Raw genomic sequence first — 16798 nt, forward strand, 5'->3', positions numbered from 1 at the left:
CAAATATAGAGAAATTATGCAAACTCCTCACAAAAATCCGCCCATCCGCATTACAACTGTGCTAGTGGGTGATTTGTTTTGCTCCGTGCAAAATAGGGATTTAATTAATGATCCACTCTAACTCTTTTACCACAAACCCCTGTTATGTATTTGCTACATTTTCAATATAAGCTATTATTTTAAAGAATATGTCGTGAGCGTATGATATTTCCTCAGTGCTGATGTGCTTTAATTTTCACAGCGAGTGTAGTGGAGGGAGTGTCTTAATATCTCAAACTGGCCACAATTTTGTTTAACCTGCTTCAAACTGGTAGAAAATTATACATTACGCTTAGGTCCCCCTGAAGGCTTGGACCAGGCCTGGGGTGCTTTGCTCAGTGAGCAATAACTGTCCTAAAATGAGTTCTGTGATCAGTTTCAATCCACTATATATGTAACTGATGAAATATGCTTTAAAATGTCTCTTTTAGTTAATTTAGGATAACTTCAAATAAAACTAAGAGACTTCAAAATGTACGACATGCAATAGACATACATGATATTATCAGACATTTGAGTTTAGGTTAAATAAAAATACAAATGTACTAAAACTTTTATTTGATAAAATCATATTGACCAACTCAATTGCATTTAATTGTGTATTTTTTTAAGTTTGTGCTAAACAAATTTATTGGATCGAAATCCTGCCCTCAATTAAATTGAGTTCATCCAATAAGTTATTTTTTTGAGTGTAGGATTTCTACAAGAGTTTTGCACTTTTCCTGTATTTCTGCAGGATTACATGTTACCTGGAGAAGTCTTACAAGAAAATAGTTAAAAATCTGTGGGAAATATGTAGGTGTGTGATGTACAAAATGAGGAAAGTGGTTGCCCTGAAAAAATGTAAGTAATGTTTACCTATAGACTTAAGTGAGCTATAAGAAAAGAGTTGTTTTAGCAATTGTTCCAGTTTGCAATGCAATAGATTCTTTTATTAACGTTTCTCTCATAATACATCAGAATACAAGTGCAGTAAAAAGCAAGTTTAAAACAGTTTGCCTTCAAGTTTAGCAGGTTTCCGACTTATTTCTGAGAAAATAGCATTGCCTAACTTTGCAACAGCTAATCTAATCAGGAAGGGTTGCACAAACATGGTACAGGTTTAATTTAGTTTTGGTGATTATTTACATCAGGCAGTGTTGCAGGTTATATTCAGTCTATGACCACCGTGGCGTAGACAGTTTCTGAATCAAACTTCACTGCAGGAGCAGAGTTTTCCCCAGCTCCTGAATGATTTACGGTGGCATACAACAGCTCATCTTCCACTATCTGTGGGAAAGGATGTAAAGGTTTTCTATCAATCTACAACTTATTTAATTTTCTTTCTTTTTTTAAACATAACAGAATTAGAATAATTCATCCATAGGCCTACCTGTCCTTCAGCAGAACCAGAATTTGCACCTTGATTGTCTAAAAAGAAAGAAAAATTATGTGAGAAAATAATTTGCTGGAGAACAAGATAACAAGACACTCTGAATTCCTCCTCACTGTTGGACAGCTGATGAGCCTCTACAGGCTTACACACACAGCTACAGATAGACAATTATAACCTAGCCCCGCATCCCATGCCTTCGTATGTTTATCAGCCCCGGTGTGGGTTGGTAGTGGGTCTGTGACCAGCGCTCTCTAGTGACAGGACAAAATGTCTGTTACATCTGACTATGCCCTGTTACTATCCCCTGTTGCAATATTATGCCTGTCTATGTGTTTATGTGCTTGTTGCTGGGACTTTTCCCCCCTGATCTCACACTGCCCTTCAAGGATGGCCTGAGAGGGGATTTTTTTCGCCTACCTCTTCTCTAAATTATCTTATTTCCTCTTTCTAAAAGCTACCTCTCGTCTGACCTGTCTTCCACTGAAATGTGTGATGTTTGTGTATGGTCCGTGGGGTCCAATTTCGCTACATGTAAAAGTGTATGTGACAAATAAAGGCTTTTCATTATCATCATCATCATGTTTGCACAAAATGTAAAAGCCTTTCTGCAAATAAAATAAACAAACTCACCGTTGTCCATTTCTTGAGCTCTGTAAATCAAAGGATAACATTTATCAAATCACCGTTTACAAAATATTTAATCAGAGTTCTGTATATAATAAAACACACACTAACCTAGCTGAATAAAGTTTTTGCCCATACCCTAAAAAACAAGTGAATAAAATTGTGAATTAAAATTTTATTGAACATACCAGGCTGTAAATAAAAAATAGCTGTCACAGAGGTGGTACCTTTTCAAAAGATACACATTTGTACTTAAAGGGTCAATATTGGTACCTTAACATTTCAAAAGTTTTTTTTTTTTTTAGATTTTAGGAAATAATATGTACCCTTGAAGTATTAATAAGGACCCTTTAGTTATAAGTGTGTATCCTTTGAATAGGTACCACCCCAATGATAGCTCTCGAACCATTATTTCTGCAGCCGATTCAAATATTATCACTCGGTTGAATGGGCTTAATCAGTGGTTATCAGCTGATAGGTATGGGCCAGTAGGGGCCTTTTGCGTCTATTTGTATAGGCGCAGAAGGCTGTTATCATCCATCCACATGGTTGATCAGCTATAGATCACATAAAGCTGCAGATGGAAGTTAACAAGAATTATTTATAATATTTATTAAACTTCCTATTACTTGTATTTTATTAACATCTTTCCCCACCCCAACCCTAAACCCCAACTATCACAGTAATGTAAAAGCAGATCTGGATCTGGAGCCTTCTTTATTAGTATAGCTGATTAACCATGTGGGTGGATGATATACCAACAATAGGCGCAGAAGGCTCCTACTGGCCCATATCTATCAGCTGATAATCCCTGAAAACGGCCATTCAGTCTAGTGATAACATTAGAAGCGGGTGATTTCTGAGAGTGTAGATGAATTCCAGACTGGTGTATATGAACACATTTAAACCCACACCTAAAATATTTTGATTAAAATCACCAGTGGGCACAAATATGACCAAAAATACATAGAAATTAAAAATACCTGTCATTTGTGGTTTCTTACCTTGATTTGTGGTTATATATATTATAGATATGAAGATAATGAGGAAAGAGAGCAGAATCAAAATCCCAGATATTACCATAATGGCAAGAATTCTTTTACCAGAAAGAACTAAAAACGAAAACAAAGGAAGAAAGTTAACAAATACAAATCTGTCCTCTATATCTAGACTAGTGTTTAATTGTGGATTAACTTGTCATTTACATATTCTCCACACTGAAATGGTGACATTTTGGCTCATGTTGTTATCAGGTTTGCTTGTACACTGGACGGTAACAGTTGTTTGGAGCTCCTCAGTTTTTCCCTGCAGTTTTTCTCCCCTGACTGTGAATTTACAGCAGTCACCAGAGGAGTTTTGTTGACCAATGTCTCTTGAATCAGCAAAGAAAAGGCAGTGTGATATAGTCTGATTATGGTTACAGCAGGTCAGATCCGTCCAGTCACTGAGAGTCAACACCTCAGCACTAACCGATAAATCTGAGTGAATGAGAGATTGAATAATTTTATAAACAAATAATCTCATGTAATTAGTTTATTTATATAGCACATTTTTTACAACACAAAGTGCTAAACACAATTAATAATGAAAATAACACATCCTACAGCACATATATAACAAATAAAACATATAAGACAACCCCATCAACATTTAAAAGGCTCAATTCCTAAGGAACAAAGATGCAGTTTCAAAAGGTTTTTAAAAACAGATATAGTTGGAGCGTGTCTAATGTGCTTTGTATGTACATGTGGATCTGATAAATAAGATGGTGCCAAAAATTAAAGGATTCATAAACTAAATTGAATAATCTAAAATCAATCCATGACCTAACAGGCAGCCAACCTAGAGAGAAAAGAACTGGAAATATGTCCTGCAGCCGCATTTTGGACTAATTGCAGTCTATTCGGGGCATTTTGATTGATACCCACATAAAGTACAAAGAGTGTAATAGTGATTGAACTAATTGTGGTTTTATATATTGTGAAAAATGCTTGTCCAGTTTATATCAGTGTACACCCTCTTTAGAAATTAACATTTGCATCCATCAATGTGGATAATATTGCTGTGTTTACAAAACAATTTTATTAGAAGGTAATATTTATTACACGAGAGTGTGGTCACCTAACATCTTTAGGATTAAAATACATCTTAATTCAAATGAGCTGTTGCCATAAAATAATGAAATTACATTTTGTGTGAACTGATTTTGTTTATTACACTCTAAAAAATCTTTCTGTCTTCATTTTTTGTCAAATCAAAGTAACTTAAATCAGTCAAACTGACTAAAATATGTTGTTAAACTTTGAATATCTACAGAAGATTTTGTAAAAACTGATTGCCTTATTGATTTAAATTAAAGAAGTATAAAAACATTCTTGTCATGATGTTTTGTAATTCATTTTTTTACAGTGTACAATTTCTTTTTTCTACTGGTACATACACTGAGGTGTTCTCATTTTTTGGACAGTGATATTAAATAGTTTTATTACAATACACTCAAAACATACTTTTGCTGCTTGATCAAACTACTTATTTAATATGTTTTTTGGGGGGGAAAACTCAATTGTTTTATGTTCAATCCACTTAAATTTGTAAAAACAAAAACAATTAAATTAACTTAATAACTTTGTATTGGGACAGCATGAAGGAATTGTGTGGAACCCAAGGTTTTTTTACAGTACATTTTTTGTTTTTACATTTTAAAAACAATTGCTGTGTTTAACACAATTTAATTATGTTGTCCCAACACAAATAGATTACGGTACCTTACAAACTTACAAATCTAAGTGTATTGAACATTAAACAATTAAGTTGTCCTAAAAACATCTCAAGAATTGTGCTGTTCCAGCTCATTTTGTGAAGTTTATTTATAAACAAATTTCGAGAGGATCACGTGCTTATGATTGTTCACAGCTATTCCAACTTTAGCTCATGACCAATTATCCTATCAGAATATCCTTAACTCACTATAAATAACCAGACTTTTCCCATCTCAATATCTTCATCTTGAAGAAACCCCTCCTTTCAAACGTGCCACGCGGTGGCCAGTGATAAGCGCTGTTGCCTCACAGCAAGAATGCCCCTGGTTTAATTCCCTTCCAAACCAGGCAACATTTCTGTGCGCAGTTTTGCTCGTTCTCCCCGTGCTCGCGTGGGTTTTCCCTGGGTCCTCCGGTTTCCTACCACTGTTTAAAAACAAGCACCCTAAACAATTAATCCAAAATATTTTTAGCCAAGCTCTGAGTACATCTTCTCAGCATCCATCTGACACTTAGCTACAATAAGCAGGAGGGGAGTCATCAAGATCTACCTGAGCTCAAACTCCCCTTTCGCCCTGCAACGGTAGGGAGCCCAGGCCTCGAGGATCTTACAAGCTCAGGGCTCTCTCCCAGGACAGCACGCCAAACAAGCTTTATTATCAATCATCAGCTAAGTGTGAACTCTTAAAAAATAAGTAGTTTAAACAAGCAGCATAATATTTTGAGTATATCACTTACCTATTGTAAAAACAATAAATCAATTTTGCACAAATATCTCAATGATCCCATACAGAGAATGAGTTTGAAAGAAATATGGTTGCATTAGAAAAAAGGATGTCTGCAGAATTGTTGCAAACGATTTAAATGTGTTAAATTTAAACAAACAAATTAAATTTAGTAATGTTCATCTTAATTTGGTTGTTTAAATTCAGCTCAAATAAATGGTTTACAACCACTTAACCTAAAAAAAAATAGTAAATCCAAGGAATCTTCTTTAAATGTTTTTTTAGTGTGTGTTTCTGAGGATTTTGCTATAGGTTGTACTCATTTATGCTGGAAAAAATTCTTAAAGTCTTAGTTTTGATGGAAAAAAATTTAATATCTTTGAGAAACTTCACAAAGAAACAACAGAACTCTGAGTTTATATCATGTCTGACAAATCTTAAGAAACAGCATTTGAAATAAACATCATTTGGTGAATTAAAAACCAATAATAATTTATGTTTATTATCATCATTATAAATCATTTATTATTGCATTATAATGTATTAAAATACCAAAAGTCATTTAGTTCTACAATTGAGTCAAAGAAGAAGTAAAATTCACCTGAATCATTTTTTAAATAGCCTAATAAAATGTTTCATTTTGGTATGAAAACCAACCATTAGTTTTAAAGAATCATTAAATATAAGAATAGCTGTTGCTGCAGCCACATACCTGCTTTTGCTAATTCAGCAGTAAGACTCACTGAAAAAATAAGCACTGAGTATTAAGGGTGAGCCAAAACATGATGCTGGTCAAACAAATGCTCAAATTTAAATGTCATTAAAATCCAGTACTTACATAATATACACAGATTCGACAGCTGGATCATTGTTTTATGTGTTCTTGCTCATACGGCATTAGAGGTTACAGTATGTCTAAACACACACTCACACACAAACGGGATGCATGACTGCAAATTTTTGCATACAGCTTTTTTTTTTTTTTGCGTAATGCTTTGAAAGCTCTCTGTATGACTTCTTTCCTCTATCTTATCACTTAAGATGATCTCCCACCTTTATTTGAACTGTTTCTAAATTACTGTGTCTATATACATCATATTTATAAAATACTTCAGCAAGGAATATATAAACTGCTATCAGGTTATGCTATAATGAGACGGTGATACTTCACTTGTGAAACTGTCCAGTTTATACGTACATGGACCATTGAGCAACTGAATGAAAGGAAACAGATGGCAGATCTTCTCACTTGAAGGCTTGAGAAGGCATTTCAAACCACAAACTTGTCATGCAACAAAATAAAGCTTTTAGCCATTCTGTGACTTTGTATTAATTACGTGAATATATTTTTATTTCAAATGGTTATATTTAACAATTTCAATTAATTACTTTTCATATTGCCAATGTGTTGACAGCTTGAAATGAAACCTCAAAACTGAGACCTTCCCTGACTTCCTGATTAAGCAAAGAATGTGATGTTTCTGGACACATCCGCCACACTTCTATTTGATCACACATTAATAAACAATTAAAATAAACTCTTATACATTGTTCAAGATAACACTACTAGATGTTTATATTGGCATATCTGGGTCCATGAAAAATCTTTAATATCCATTAACCATACCACTTTACAAAATTTCTTTCACTGTAAAAAGTGATCAGTTTCAAGTGAGTACATTTGTTGCCTTAAAATAGACAAGATGATCTTATTTGTCAAAAAAGTAAGTAAGCCCATTGTCTCTTGGAACTGTTGCCTTAAAATGTTTTTATGGTCATAGTATACTGTAAAATGTTGGGTTCCACACAAATCCATCATGTTGTCTTAACACAAATTGATTAAGTTAGCTAAATGAGTTTCACCAATTTTACTGGATTGAACATAAAACTATTAAGTTGTCTTTAAAAACTCTTCGGAACTGTGTTGTTTTAACCTATTTTCAATAAATAGTTTAAACAAGCAGCAAAAGGAATATTTTCAGTGTATATTTACTTTAAAAAGTGAGTAAAATCATTGCTTTAAAATTATTAAATAAATTAACATGTGCATAATTATAAGTCAGCGAATTGATTTTAAGGCAGCAGGTTTGCCCAGTTTAAAAATAAAGTCAACTAATTGCTTTTAGAAAAAAAAGGTTCTTTCAGGAACCTAAAATTATTAAATTATGCTTAATTGCTAAAAAAAAAATTCTTTTTGAAGTCTTTTTGAAGAATTTTTAAAAAGCGTATATTCTACACTGTAATGTCATTGTGATGCCAGCCTGATCACACAAGGAAACATAACTATTTTACCTTTTGTGTTTCAAGAGTTCACATAGCTAAAGATTTACAATAAGCTTGTTTGGCATGCTGTCCCGGGAGAAAGCACTGAGCTCAAGACATGGGGAGAACATACAAACTCTGCACAGAAACAGCAATCGGCCTGGCGAGGACCAGAGCAAGCAGTGTTCTTGCTGTGGAGCAACAGTGCTAACTACTGGGCCACCATGACACCCAATCTAGGTAAAAATGGGGTGAAAAAAGGGAGTTTCTTCCAGAAGAAGATAGTTGTGGAATGAAGACTGTGGTTATTTATAGGGACGTAGAATCAGTTGATTGGAGGATCATAATTAGCTAATGCGAGACCAGCTGTGGTAAACCACAAACACGTGATCCTCTCAAAATTAGTTTATAAATAAATTTTACTTAGTGACTAGTTTGTATGAGTTCAGCAGGCCTGTAGCCAGTACTAAAGTGACACTGTGAATTTAAGATGCCAAAGTGAGGAAAGTTGAATGTGCTGGCCAGTTTGTTATTTGCCTAATAAATGTAAAACCTTAACAGATTCTTATTTTTTGTATTTTAAAAATAAGTATTGTTTTCATATTTCTTTATTCTAAATCTTTAGAAAAGGCCTTTGGTAACATTAAATCAAAACGTTGTTGTTACAATGACCATCTGACAAGCTTTAGTGCTAATTTAAGCACAAAAATAGTGCTTAATGTCACTAACATGCAGTATTTAAACCTTGTAATAAAGTAAAAAATAAGACAAATAACTGAAAAAAGGCACATTTAAAAAAATAAAAATAAATAAGAACCACCCCTTTCACCAGGCTGGCTACAGGCCTGTTCAGTCATCCCAAAATGTACAATTGTAAAAAGGTGTGGCACCCAACCCCGCCCCTAAACCCCACCATTATTGGGGGAAAAGCAAATTGTACTAAATTGTACGAATTCAAATGAATTAGCCACTAATACATGAAGCTATGAATTGCCGTGAGATTGTGTTGGTCATGCCAAAACCATAGCCAGATTCATATAGTCAAGTCTTGAAGATACTTTATAATCATAGAACTAAATTATTGTCATAACTCCATCCATTAACATGATGTCATTGAATTGCAGAGCTTGTGGACACATAGCCATATATTTGTGTTGTTTATTAACTCCTATTAGAAACAAGCAAGAGTAAAATCAAGAGTAAACCTTTTCACTGGTGGTTCACTTAATTACCACAGGTGTCAATAATAATGAGACTATCCTAAAAAATAATAAAAACTATTCATATAATAATGAATTTGAATTCTACATATAGCTCCATATTTTTCATCTTAAGTATTGCATCTTTGAAAACAAACAACAAACTGCAGATGGTAGATTTGAGTGTTTTATTACCATGTAAAGCTGAGGTTAAAAGTCATCAGGTCGTTTCGGCGACTTACTGAAACAATCCTGTGAATGGTAAATGTAATACAGTCAGAAAGAATAAAATGCCTAAAAATTACATTAATTACAATCCAGAAATGCATGAAAAATTAAATAAAAGCTTTACACAGAGACAGAATCATAGAAACCTTTGTACCTTATTTACCTCTAAATATATATCTTCTAGGAGTAAAAAATTCTGTGGGTTTGTAAATACTATCAAAATGTAGGTGTAAATAAAGTACAAAGATGTTCCCGTGACAAACACATTCTTGACAGTGTCAAGTAAAACTTGAAGCTGTACAATTCCATTATTCTGAGGCTCCTGGTGTAGTCGTGCTTGTGTCTGGTTTTGTGTTGAGATCTAAAGCGGTCAAGGCTTCATCCAGCGCACCGGACGGCGAGTCCTCTTTGGCAAGCAGGTTACTCTTGCGCAATTGACAGGCTTGCTGGTAGGGAGGCCGAATTGGAGGTTGGGTTGGTGGTAAATACTGATACTCTTTGCTAGAATCAAGCTGAAAATGAAACAAACCATACATGTCAAAGATATAGAGATATAAATAAACTCAAAACTGTATATTCGGTCATCATTTACTCAGCATTCACTTGTTCAACACAAAATGAGATATTTTGAAGAATATTGGAAACTGGTAGCCATTTCTATAACATGGGTCAGCAAGACTCCTGGAGGGCCACAGCTCTACACAGTTTTGCTCCAACTCTAATCAAACACAGCTGACCCAACTAATTAAGGCTACTAGAGACTATTAAGCAGGTGTGAGTTGGAGCTGGTTGGAGGTAAAATATGCAAAGCTGCGGCCCTCTAGGAATTGAGTTTGAGACCATTGTCCTATAGCAGGGGTCACCAATCTTATTCCAGGTGCACAGCAGGGTTTAGCTCCAACTTGCCTACAATCTACAGAAAAACAAACAGATGCTGTGTTAAGCAGAATTGTCCCTCCAGAATTTAGCAATTCTTTGATTCTTTGACAGAAAATCAAGCAAATAGCCCAGAATTTAGAGGAGCTGGCAATTTTTGGTCACACTATACAATACGTTTTCACTAGTTAATGTATTTATGAATACAGTATGTAACATGAATACAGCATTTATTATTAATCATAGTTCATTATTTACTAATGCCTTTTTAAAATCCATATTCATGCTTGTTAAAATTAATCCAGTTAGTTAACATGAACTAACAATGAACAACTCAATCATAACTAACATCAACAAAAGCTATATTAAATGCATTGTTCATTTTTTGTTTATGAAAGTAAATGCTTAACTAACTTTAATTAATACAAGCTTATTGTAATGTTTTACCCAATTTTTTAAATGACCAAAGATTTCATTTATATATTCATTCATACATGCATACATGCATACATACATACATACATACTAAGGGTGTCACGATCTTCCAAATCCTCGATTCGATTACATTTTCTATTCTAAAGGCACGATTCGATTCGATTTTCGATTATGAATAATTAATTAATTAATGACCAATTAATTATTTGTAGCCTACCGTTTAAACTACCTGACCTGCATGGTCTTTGTTTTAGCCATGAACAAATCATACAGTAAATGAATAAAGGCAAGATACACACATAATTACCACCTGTCAATCACTTTTTCTGCGGGACTCGTGAATAGGCAGTGATCCGTGTCGTTATAATGGCGTCGGTAAAAAAAGACGCACAACCAACAGGAACCAGCCAACAGTATCTGAGGTGTTCGCTAAAATGACTAAGTACAAGTGAGTGAAAGATTGAAGCAGTCTACTGATCCTCTGACTGCCTGAACCCGCTGTCTCGAGCCCATGGCTGTGTGTGTGCGTCTGTGTCTGTGTGTGTGTGTGTCAGAGGTAGAGAGGAAGGAGGGCTGCTCAGAAATGCCACACGCCACTGTGGATGTCAAATCGTTGTCGTTCTAAAGTGCCATTTAAAAACAAAGAAAGTGTAAACAGGGCCTGAGTGTGTACTTTTCGCGAGCGGATTTGAGCTGCAATTTTTCGCGAGCGGAAAAAGCTGCAATTTTTGAAACACGGCATTACAAAATCAGTCAATTTAATCCACAATAACCTGACATCTTTCCAACAAAATCCAGAAGGTATTGCTTGAGCTCAAAAAAATCTGCCACAAACAGTATTTTAATGGATATAGCATTGTGACTGCATTTGATTGCTGGTTGACAAGGGAAAGGAACAAAATTGCTGTGAAAAAATAATGAACACAACAATGGGCAAAACGTGATAAAAAAATGCTATAATAAAAAATACATTTAAATAAATTACAAAACATGCCTGATTTTCTATGATTTGAAAAATACATTACATTTAATACATGAAGCTCCCTGACTTTCAATGTCTAGAATAGTTATGTTAAAATGCCATGATATTACAGATATTTTACGACCTGTGGGGACCCTGGTATTAGGAAAAAATATGTATATTATGGAAACATTGGCTTCAGGTTTTCAACATTCTTCAATGTATATTTTGTGTTAAGAGAAAAGAAGAAGAAAAAAAACAAAGTGTGGTTTAAGAGAAGCTGATGTTCACCTGAAGAGGATACGTTCTGTCTGAATCAAACCCACTGAGATCTCCACAAGCAAGGAAAGGGACTATTATTCGGTTTGGTCCCTCTAACTGGTTAAAGTCGACATCTGGAGGGGAAAAATTGCATTGAGGAGAAGCACGCTGACAAACACATTGAACTTAAAAAGACATGTAAAGCATAGATGTCACAACACTTTAAAATAGAGCTGCACAATTTTCAATAAATTAAGAATCTTTTTTTTGTTTCAATTATTAATCACAAAAAAATGGCAATCGCAAATAATTTGTATATTTCAATCGTTATTTATATCAGCTGAATGACTCGATTTGATTTGTGACACAGCTGGAGTTTTTAACAAATAGCTTAAAAACACAATTAATGCGTGTAATTTAATGTCGAAGGTGATTTAATACAAAAATTGTAAACTCGTATCACAATATTTCTGTATCAATTTAAATGTTTGTTACACATAAATAACACTTTTTTGTGGCGAACTAAAGGCTGAAATTATTTAAAGTAAAAAGTGTCAACTGCAGTACAATGCAGATCAGAATATCTGCGGTGTTTGTCTTTGTATAAAGTTTATATTTCAACATTGTCAAATGACTATCATTTAGAAATGATTTTATTTATGTATGTTTAATGCCATATATATTCATGGCAAAACCTATACTAAATATACAATTCATAACATGCAATCATATTGCTTTCTTAATAAACATTCATTGTACAAAAGACATACAAACAACACTGAACAGTCTTATACAATCTTTTAATTAATGATAAATATTCAAAAATTCTGCCAGAAGACACCTTTTAAAACATCTCCTGAATAAAAACACTCTCTAATATCATTTAAATATACACATTCTATTAATAATATGTTTTTAATTTAGAAAAATAGACTGTGTGGTTGTTTAAATCATGATTGCAATCTTTTTCAACAATGAATTGTGCAAGCCTTACTTTGAAAGGTCAGTTTAAAAGAAAGTTACCATAGGAGTGATCCAGTAAAGGGTTGGACATGTTGGGAACGTAACCCTCAGGTGGAGAGTAATTCTGACACACCACAAATGCCTCTAAAAAACAAACAAAAAAAAACAATAGTTATTTAATATTTTTAACATAATCTCATCTTCCATCTTTTTCTGAAATGTGACTTACCAATGCTAGAGTTGCGGCTGCTGGGTGGTTTGGCACAGGTCACAAAGCTGAAGAAGATCTTTAGCTGCGAGTACAGCAGGGTCACATCTTTTCCCCTGAAAATCTATTCAGAAGCAAGACATTCATAAGCTCTGCTAAAGATTATGTTTTATGGAAAATAAAAGGTTACCAGGATCCCTCAATAAAACTAAATCTATATAAATATGTACTTTAGGTCACTCACTCAACAAACAAATCCTTAAAAACTAACTTAACAATAAGCAGAAAACTGATTTAAAAAACAAAACTAAAGGATTTTCTATAAGAGAGAGTTTTGAGTTTACTGCCATATTAGCTTCCCTGGTTATTTCAAGACAACAAACAACAAAATTTACAAAGATTTGATAAAGAACACTTTTTTACAAGAAGCAGGCTTATAACAATAAAATGACATGAACAGCAATAAATAATACATAAAATAAGATTAAAACCTATAACATTTTAAAGTCTTGTTTTTAATAAAAGTTCTTCAATTTTAAAGGATTCATTTTTATTATCCATCATCAGTGTTCCCACTCATACATAAACAGACAATTCAATGACTTTTTAAAGTAATTTAAATTCAAATCAAGCACAATTGTAATTCACACCCAAGCAAATGTAGCACCATCCTTACTGTGCTTAACATTTACTTATACTTAATATTTACGTTAAAAATGTCAGTGATGATTTTGAATGTCATTTTTTAAAACATTACAACCATTATGAGCTGTCAAGTTCATAGAACTTTAATAAAAGTTGTTAATATTCAAATGCAGTTTCTGAAATATGTATAAGATATGCATTATTTATCATAGTTCTGGTACAAGATTTTAATTTAAAATTAAATTTTTTAAATGAAGAATTTATAGATTATTTTTCATTCTGCTTTTGAAAGCAGCATGACAATTCTGAAATAATACAAAAAATAATTACAATTTTAATTCAATTGTTGAACGCCGCGAATGTCTGAAATTTAGTACTTTCAAGAAGTGTGGGAACCCTGTATTTATTCATAAAATAATTGCCTGATAAGAATATACCATTGCAGAAGTATGTTAAACAGTTATTATTTCTGCATTAATCGTTTAGGAGGGGGATTTACTGTGAACATCAAGCATAAAGGATTTTTTTTAATCAAAACTAAAAGTGCTATACAAATACATCTCTACACTCTCAGAACTAAAGGTACGTGATCTGTCACTGGGGTGGTACCTTTTCGAAAGGTACAGATTTGTATCTAAAGGTCCATATTAATACCTCAAGGGTACATATTTGTACCTAAAAGTACTAAAATGTTCCTCTTTAAATTTGAAGGTACTAATATATACTTCTGAGGTACAAAACCCTTCAAGTACAAATGTTTACCTTTTGAAAAGGTACCACCACAGTGACAGCTCGCGTACCTTTATTTCTGAGAGTGTATGACACCAAATACATTCTGCTTTGTAAATTTTGCTTGCTTGACATTAGTTGTATTTTATTATAGAATGTAAGTAGCAGCATTTTTCAGATGATAAAACACAGCTTACATTACATAAATGTGGGACATTTCTAACATGTCATTATTACTGACAACTTAAAGTAAGAGTCTGAAGATAATGAGACTACTTACTTTTGCAACAAAGTTGCCGCCTGGTTTGAGAACATGTGTGGTGATATTGAGAGCCTGTTATTAAAACATAAAATCTAACATAAGGTCCAGGGGAAAAAAGCATTTATTGTTCCTAACTAAAGTTAATCGCAGCATTTCTAACACTTCAATAAAATGAAACATTTCATTCAGGTTTTATAATTTAACGGACTAGACATGGAAGGAATAAATACCAAAAAGTTGTATTTTAAGAAAAGATTATAAATACAAATGTATTAATCAACCCTAATAATTATGAGGAAATGCATGAAATAACAGGATTTCAATCTGAAGTATTACCAAAATATTGATAATGTTAATAATATTAAAAGAAATGCAATTTATAGAAATACATACTGCCAACAGGAGCTGTGCCTGAATATACTCATCTACATCATGAAGCCCTGTCACTATAAATACAAAGAACATTCAATTCAATTGAAAAGTCAGGATCTTCTGAAATAGTCTGAAACATTTATGTTAAATATAACAACAAAAAGTTTATTCCTCACCATCAGGAGCACCGTCACACACAACCAAGTCTGCAGACTCTCCTTCAAAATGTCGAATAATTTCCTCTGCTGTAGAAATCTAAGGCACAATCAAATACTTAAGGTAGAATATCAATTTTCTTGACTCAAAATGAATTACTAGAGCCAGAATTTAAGAAAAAGTGCTTTAAGGGTAATTAAGGCATCTGTGTTCTTTGGATAAGAGATTCATATAAATATGCAAAAAACAATCATCAGTCCAAAGCACCCACAGTAGGTAAAAAAAGACTTAACATGGCTACTATTTAAAAAAATGGCTAACACGGCTATTATATAGAAACAAATTAACAGCCACATGAATAAAGGCTTTTTAACTTTTTGAGTGCCTTAGACTGATTATTTTTGAATTACTAAAACATTTGACAAATAAAAAAATGTATAGAATGGCGCTATTATTTTGCATTTTATGTTAAAATGCTTTACCAAGTTTCTACAAAAGGAAATGTAAATAAATGTAATATTCATGTTTGCTTCAAATGTTTGACCTGTTTACTGCACCTTGGTGATGTCTCCTTGAATTTGTGTGACGCCCGGTAAAGGTGCCATGGCTTGCAGATCAACTGCCACAATCTTGACCTCTTCACTCTTGTCTTTTCCACTGAAACAGGACAGAAGAGACATTGTGTGCCATATTACGTTAAGTCCTCAACTCAGAATTCAATACACTTCAAAATACAGAATTCAGGATGGTTGAGCCAAAACTGAAAATTCAGTGACCATTTACACACCATTCACTTGTTTCAAACCAGTCAGATTTCCTTCAACTGTTGGACAGAAATGAAAATATTTTGAAGAAAGCTGGGAACCTGTATCCATTGAATTCCATTGCTTTTCAATAATGTCAATAGTTACTGGTTTTCTTCTAAATGTCTTTTGTGTTCAACAGAATAAAGAAACTAATAATGGTTTAGAACCACTTGAAGGTGTCTAAATAGTGAGTAATTTTCTTTTTAAGTGAACTGTCCCTTTAACTGACCGTAGTTTGCGGCTGAGGACTTGACTCCAGCTGCCAGGTGCTGCACACAGATCCACAGCACGACTAACACCTGCAACAGTCATTTTAACATTAAAGCCTGCTTTGATGCCATCCATGTAGGCACTTCACAAGCTTTCGAACCTGTGATTCATCCACTATACCATGCAGATGGTGCAGAATGAATGAAGAGCTTGCCTTTAAACAGCTTGAACTCCTCATCCAGCTGCAGGAGTTTGAAGGCACTTCTCGCCCTCCATCCTTCCTCCTTCGCAAGTCTGTAGTAAATATCTCGTTTGTCTTTGGATGAGCGCCCCATTTCACCTTCACTCACTTATTCTGTAGACAAACAATGACATCTGACTTCTAACCCTGATAAAATGATAATCGTGTTTACTTTACATACTGTATGTTGTTACATGACACGTTTAAAACGCTGATATACAATTGACCTTATTCTGCTTATTCTGATTGAGTATTAACGCTATATTAACGTATTATTTACATAACCATAAAGCACATAATGACAGTATATGATATTGTAATTAGATTAAAAAAACAACATACGTTGGACTGCTGCTTGTTTTCGCCGCAACGTGACAGTTCTTCTTCTTCTGCTTACCATGCAGTCACATAACAGGAGAGAACACTGACATCCACTGGAGATGAGGGAGTTTTACACATAAT

The 16798-nt window shown here is 33.7% G+C and overlaps 2 protein-coding genes across 4 annotated transcripts; both read right to left on the reverse strand.

Annotated features, from left to right (window-relative positions):
• Window positions 1-940: 940 nt before the first annotated feature.
• Window positions 941-6507, reverse strand: LOC103909452 (uncharacterized). Its single transcript, XM_087301287.1, has 8 exons — window positions 6361-6507; window positions 6235-6264; window positions 3244-3516; window positions 3043-3150; window positions 2150-2177; window positions 2045-2064; window positions 1412-1449; window positions 941-1308 (listed from the first exon to the last, which is right to left on the reverse strand). Exons 1-8 carry the CDS (start codon window positions 6389-6391, stop codon window positions 1192-1194), a joined length of 645 nt encoding a protein of 214 aa, XP_087157413.1. The 5' UTR covers window positions 6392-6507; the 3' UTR covers window positions 941-1191.
• A 2650-nt stretch (window positions 6508-9157) lies between these two features.
• On the reverse strand, window positions 9158-16798 carry ftsj1 (FtsJ RNA 2'-O-methyltransferase 1). 3 transcript variants are annotated; one of them, NM_001007384.2, is given in 11 exon segments: window positions 9158-9723; window positions 11775-11878; window positions 12768-12851; window positions 12937-13039; window positions 14570-14623; window positions 14945-14997; window positions 15100-15178; window positions 15637-15736; window positions 16115-16184; window positions 16310-16450; window positions 16679-16798. In NM_001007384.2, coding segments are annotated over 10 exon segments (972 nt in total). In that variant the 5' UTR covers window positions 16431-16450; window positions 16679-16798; the 3' UTR covers window positions 9158-9519.

Source organism: Danio rerio, chromosome 21 (genome assembly GCF_052040795.2).
Source record: "Danio rerio strain M-AB ecotype USA chromosome 21, GRCz13ab, whole genome shotgun sequence".
Lineage (NCBI taxonomy): Eukaryota > Metazoa > Chordata > Actinopteri > Cypriniformes > Danionidae > Danio > Danio rerio.

Excerpts from the sequence above, each read along its gene's own strand:
- LOC103909452 (XM_087301287.1), bottom strand. The coding sequence starts at position 6,391 with ATGATCCAGCTGTCGAATCTGTGTATATTAT. Across the intron at positions 3,517-6,234 it reads TGCTGAATTAGCAAAAGCAG|ATTTATCGGTTAGTGCTGAG; the intron begins GTATGTGGCTGC and ends TCATTCACTCAG. Across the intron at positions 1,450-2,044 it reads AGCTCAAGAAATGGACAACG|ACAATCAAGGTGCAAATTCT; the intron begins GTGAGTTTGTTT and ends CTTTCTTTTTAG.
- ftsj1 (XM_087299603.1), bottom strand. The coding sequence starts at position 16,430 with ATGGGGCGCTCATCCAAAGACAAACGAGATATTTACTACAGACTTGCG. Across the intron at positions 15,737-16,114 it reads GTCCTCAGCCGCAAACTACG|TGGAAAAGACAAGAGTGAAG; the intron begins GTCAGTTAAAGG and ends GTCCTGTTTCAG. Across the intron at positions 15,179-15,636 it reads TTCAAGGAGACATCACCAAG|ATTTCTACAGCAGAGGAAAT; the intron begins GTGCAGTAAACA and ends ATTGTGCCTTAG.